General features: G+C 34.1%; 1 protein-coding gene across 1 annotated transcript; it reads left to right on the top strand.

Annotated features, from left to right (window-relative positions):
* Positions 1-587: 587 nt before the first annotated feature.
* LOC101214383 (auxin transporter-like protein 2) lies at positions 588-5,027 on the top strand. Its single transcript, XM_004137678.3, has 8 exons — positions 588-1,348; positions 1,470-1,673; positions 1,768-2,066; positions 2,160-2,343; positions 2,430-2,527; positions 2,615-2,822; positions 2,944-3,201; positions 4,486-5,027. The coding sequence occupies exons 2-8, from the start codon at positions 1,506-1,508 to the stop codon at positions 4,705-4,707; spliced, it is 1,437 nt and encodes a 478-aa protein (XP_004137726.1). The 5' UTR covers positions 588-1,348; positions 1,470-1,505; the 3' UTR covers positions 4,708-5,027.
* Positions 5,028-5,495: the final 468 nt, after the last annotated feature.

The following is a 5,495-nucleotide window of genomic DNA, read 5'->3' as shown; positions in this document are numbered from 1 at the left end:
TTAATGTATTCAAACTCACATCATAGGACTATAGTTTTTAAATGTCACTTGTGTTAATATAATATACCCACGACATTATACATATATGCATGTACATCGTTATTGTTGTTAAGAATCCGATTAATGTCTTTTTTAGTGTTGAGTTTTCCCTACAAAACGTGTAAACATATCCACATATAAAGCAATGATATTATTTCAAATGCTTGGTTGGTACATTTTGAGTTAATAAAAATTACCCTATGTGAAACATTTCTTTTCCTAAAAAGGACACATTTTCTAATATTCCTTTTTCCTTTAAGAGTGAAACAATAAGGGTACGTCTATGTGTTATTTGATTAATTGAACATTTGACTTCATGATGATTAACAAAATTACTAATAAATTAGGCTTAATTTGACATAAGTCCAAACATTAATGCACAATAAGGATGATATTTTGGTTTATATATTCACTTTTTTTTACGTAAATTGATATATTGAAAACTATAGGGAGGGTTGTAATTCGAAGCAACTTAATAAATTTTGGGCTATAAAAAGGAGAGGTCCTTTGTTAGGTTGAGACCTTATCGATCAGAACAACGTCTAGATCGCTTTTGTTTACCAAATTCACTTTCACCTAATCAAAAGAAAGAATCGAATCATCAAGTGGTTTGCAAGCGAATTGGGTGTTTCGTCTCTCTCACTTTCCTTTCTATTTCTCTCACTTCCATCGCTTTCTCTCTAAAACCCTTTGTTTTCAACTTTTTTTTCTTCTCATTCCTCTGTTTTTATATATATACACAGCAACACGTATTTTTTTTTGTGTATTTCAAGCTCAGATACAAAGAAAGGGAAAGAAAAAAGAGGGTCTTTTCTTTCTTTCTTTTTTCTCCTTTATAACTCATGAATTCAACTCTCTGATCAAAATTTTCCATTCGGTTTGTGTTAGTGCTGCTTTCGAGGGTTCTCGCCGTCTTTGAATTCGGCGGTGTCTCTGTTTACCTTTTCTTTTTATTGTCATCTCTGAGGAATTTGGTGGCGCATTAAAGTTGGGGCGTTCATGAATCCAGCTACTTGAAATTTTGCCTTTTTCCTTTCAGTGTATTTAAGGCTCTTTTGAAGAAGAAAGCACCACGTCCTTTGGCTCTTCCATTTAAATACCTCTTCCTTTCTTTGGTTTTGGTTTTGTTTTTATTCAAAGTCAGAGAGAAACAGAGACTCAAACAAAAAATACTTCGATATTGGAACCAAACAAAACATTGAATTTGAAAACTACTATCTGTTTTATTTTTGTTTGTGAACTCGATCTGGGTTTTTCTTCAATCTGGTTTTTCTTCAATCTTTCAGCGAAAGAGACATTTCGAACTAAGGTAATTGGTTTCGTTCTTTTCCCTTTTAAGTGAAGTACTCTGAACACTCTGTTTCTTTTGTTTCTTCCTCCTAATTTGGTGATTTCTTATTTTTACTTCTTCTTTTGTCTCGTTAATCTAGGACTTTTGGTTGCGTTTGTGAAAGAAACCAAAGACAATGTTGCCTCAGAAACAAGCAGAGGAAGCTATAGTTCCTAATGTGAACGAAACAGAGCATGAAGGAAAAGAAGAAGATAAAGAATCTCAGTCTATTTTCAGTGTAAAAAACATCCTCTGGCATGGTGGCTCTGCTTGGGATGCTTGGTTCAGTTGCGCTTCTAATCAAGTAAAAAGACAAAAAGAGAACCCATTTCTCAAATTCTTCTACAATTTTCTTAAGACAAAAATTTACACTATTTTTGTTGATTTTTCTTTGGCAGGTTGCTCAGGTTCTGTTAACTCTGCCATATTCATTTTCTCAGCTGGGAATGCTCTCTGGGATCTTGTTTCAAATTTTCTATGGAATCATGGGAAGTTGGACTGCTTATATAATCAGTGTACTGTACATTGAATACAGAAGTAGGAAGGAGAAAGAGAATGTGAGCTTCAAAAACCATGTGATTCAATGGTTTGAAGTTCTTGATGGCTTATTGGGTCCTTATTGGAAAGCCATTGGACTTGCATTTAACTGTACCTTCCTCTTGTTTGGATCAGTCATTCAACTTATTGCTTGTGCAAGGTTGGACTTTTTTTTTGCCTTTTTGCATTTCTTTACGCTTGATTTTATCTGAATTTGCTTTATTATTGAGGGTTTGTTTTGTTTTCTCATCAGCAATATTTATTACATCAATGATCATTTGGACAAGAGAACATGGACTTATATTTTTGGAGCTTGTTGTGCTACCACTGTTTTCATCCCTTCTTTCCATAACTACCGGCTTTGGTCCTTTTTGGGGCTTGGGATGACCACTTACACTGCTTGGTACATGGCCATCGCCGCTCTTGTCCACGGCCAGGTAATTACTCCGGCCAATTTCCACCACCGCCGTCATCTTCTTGTTCATGGGAACTTAATATCATTAGTTGTTTCTTTTAATTTTAGGTTGAGGGTGTCCAACACTCTGGCCCTAAGAAATTGGTTCTGTACTTCACCGGCGCCACTAACATTCTTTACACATTCGGAGGCCATGCTGTGACTGTGTAAGTTTATTCGGGATTTCAAATCACATAATCATTGTAAAATCTTAAATAATATAATCTAATTCCTCAAACCCCAAAATGTTTCAGTGAAATTATGCACGCTATGTGGAAGCCACAGAAATTCAAATACATCTATTTGATGGCTACCTTATACGTTTTCACCTTAACGCTTCCGTCAGCCACCGCCGTATACTGGGCTTTCGGAGATGAGCTTCTAAACCATTCCAACGCCTTCTCCCTTCTCCCAAAATCCCGCTTCCGTGACGCCGCCGTCATCCTCATGCTTATTCACCAGGTAAACTTTCAATTGCACCTAACATGTTTGTGAAAAGTCCCCATAGAAAAAATTCACAAGAATTTCATTTTTAGCAGCGAAAACTGACTTGGGTTGTTTTGTTTTGGGGTGTTGGATGAAGTTCATTACGTTTGGGTTTGCTTGTACGCCGTTGTACTTTGTGTGGGAGAAAGTGATTGGAATGCATGATACGAAGAGCATTTGTTTAAGGGCTATTGCGAGGTTACCGGTGGTGATTCCAATTTGGTTTTTGGCAATCATTTTCCCGTTCTTTGGGCCAATAAATTCGGCGGTGGGAGCTTTGTTGGTGAGTTTCACAGTATATATTATCCCTGCTATGGCTCATATGCTGACTTACAGAAAGGCCTCTGCTCGTCAGGTAAAAATTCTCTCTTTCTTCTTTTTTATTTAAACCAATTTGCTGTTTTACCCTCCGAAATCCCACTGTTTCTCTTTCCCCCCTCACGCTGCCTACTTGACATATTTGCCCCCACTGTGTTTTTTTTCTTTTATTCCAATGTTTATGTGATTCATATATATCCCTCTTATTTCTCTTCATCTGATCTGAATTCAAGTTTTTTCAGAACTTTTTTTAGTTGTTTTCACCTAAAAGAACTCTAATTAATTTCAGTTTGTTTCTAAACTGAAATTAATCAATAAATGTGTTTAGTGAGCATTGTTGAAGTTCAAGTGGTTGAGTTCTTAAATGATTAAACACCTTAGTTTTTGAAACTATAGCTTATGTTTTGTTATTACTTCAAACTAATATTTTTAAAAAAACTTCAAGCTAAGTTTTGAAAACTAAATTGGGTTTTTGTTATAAACTTGTTTATTTTTTTAATTTTATTTTTATTTGTCTTCTTTGGTTGGTTTGAAGTATCTGATGAAAAAAGATAATGGATTAGTCAACAACTTCTTGGACACAAGATTGAACACTGAAATACCTAAAGAACTAACTTAAACAAATGAATTAGGCACTTTTAAATTTAGAGTACTATTGGAATCGAAGTTGAAAGTTTTGGAACTTAAAAAAAAAAGGGACTGAATTTGTAATATTACTGTAAAGTATATTCGATGTTGGAAGCAATTTGGCTTCAATTTTTGGGGTAGAATAGAATTTTAAAGTTCAAATTGCAAACAAAGTAGGACCTTGTTTAAGGGGATTTTGTGTAGTTTAGCCAAAAATGTAGTACTAAATCCTTAATCTACGTAGTGTTTGTTAAACATAGGATTAGGACATCAAAATTTATGGTTTTTTTTATAAAAAAAAAACAATAAAAAAGACAAAAATTATGTTTTATTTAGAGCATTCTTAGTTGGTTATTTGAGGAAAGAGGGTGGAATATAAAGTTATGAACCAAAGCATTTATGGCTTTGATATAGAAATTTTATCAAACAATTAAAATAGGTGAAAAGTCCTTTTCATTTAGTTATTCAATAGACTTGTATTTTTTGTACCCTCTTCAATGACCTACCCTACTCTCACTCATCTCCTTGCCTGTAGCTCCATTGTAAAAGTCTCTGTCGCACACTTAATGCTAATCATAGTTAAACCAAGTCTATGACCTTATAGTAAAATAAAACTATTTATTACTCGAATTAATCAACCTTGGACAGATTCCTCCTCTTGTTTACTGAACCTTTTCTTTTTGTTCCTGTGTAGAACGCTGCGGAGAAGCCTCCGTTCTTCATCCCGAGCTGGGTTGGAATGTATGCATTGAACACGTTTGTGGTGGCGTGGGTTCTTGTGGTTGGGTTTGGGTTTGGAGGATGGGCTAGTATGACGAACTTTGTTAGGCAAGTTGACACCTTCGGACTTTTTGCAAAGTGCTATCAATGCAAGGGTCCACCGTTACCTGCGATGGCTCCTATTGCTCATCATTAAACACTGGGCAGCCACCGGGTTGTGTTTCGATCTCGGTCTTGGTCATCTCCTCCACTTTTTGTATCATACCAATGGGGGAAAAATCACTAGCCTTTTGCTCATGGCCCCCTCCTCTTTGAGTGTGTTAGAATTTTCTTCTACTTTTTCCCCCTAGTGTGCTGAATCGGTAATGATTCTCATCCAGTCAAAATCATTGGCTTAATTTTAGCTGATTATTATATTATTATATTATATATTATACTTGTAGCTTACTTAATATTTTCTTCAAACACTCTTAAATTATTACCATTGCCATAAATTTAAGATGTAGTTTTTGTTAATTCTCATGGTTTCCTAACCGTAATCCTGTCATTTTTTCTCTGTTAAATTAGACAAATAAGTCTGGAATTTAGAGTAGATTTGAATTCTTGCGCTCATAATATACACTGATATTGATAATGTAAATAGTAACAATGTTATAAATATATGAATTAATTAGGGAATAGTTTATTGTTAAACCAATCAAGTTTTATCTGATACTTATTTAAACAATTCTTAAATTATAATCAAATTTATAATTCGAACAATACGTATATGATAAAATGAAATTAATTGAATCAATTATTTCAAAAACTGTGTTTTAAGTTTATTTTTATCAATAAATGAATTCTCTCTTATTTTAAAAGAAAGAAAAGAAAAGAAAAGAAAAAGACTTAGAGAACTAATGATTTAATTATTGCTATAATTTTCAAAGTAATGGTTTAAAAGTGCAATAAAGGTAAAAGAATTCTTGCAATCAGTTTGCATGC

Source organism: Cucumis sativus, chromosome 3 (assembly GCF_000004075.3).
Source record: "Cucumis sativus cultivar 9930 chromosome 3, Cucumber_9930_V3, whole genome shotgun sequence".
NCBI classification, from domain to species: domain Eukaryota; kingdom Viridiplantae; phylum Streptophyta; class Magnoliopsida; order Cucurbitales; family Cucurbitaceae; genus Cucumis; species Cucumis sativus.
The sequence above is the reverse complement of the archived record's forward strand: the minus strand, read 5'-3'. Positions and strand labels throughout refer to the sequence as shown.

Excerpts from the sequence above, each read along its gene's own strand:
- LOC101214383 (XM_004137678.3), top strand. The coding sequence starts at position 1,506 with ATGTTGCCTCAGAAACAAGCAGAGGAAGCTATAGTTCCTAATGTGAAC. Across the intron at positions 1,674-1,767 it reads TCAGTTGCGCTTCTAATCAA|GTTGCTCAGGTTCTGTTAAC; the intron begins GTAAAAAGACAA and ends TTTCTTTGGCAG. Across the intron at positions 2,823-2,943 it reads TCCTCATGCTTATTCACCAG|TTCATTACGTTTGGGTTTGC; the intron begins GTAAACTTTCAA and ends TGTTGGATGAAG.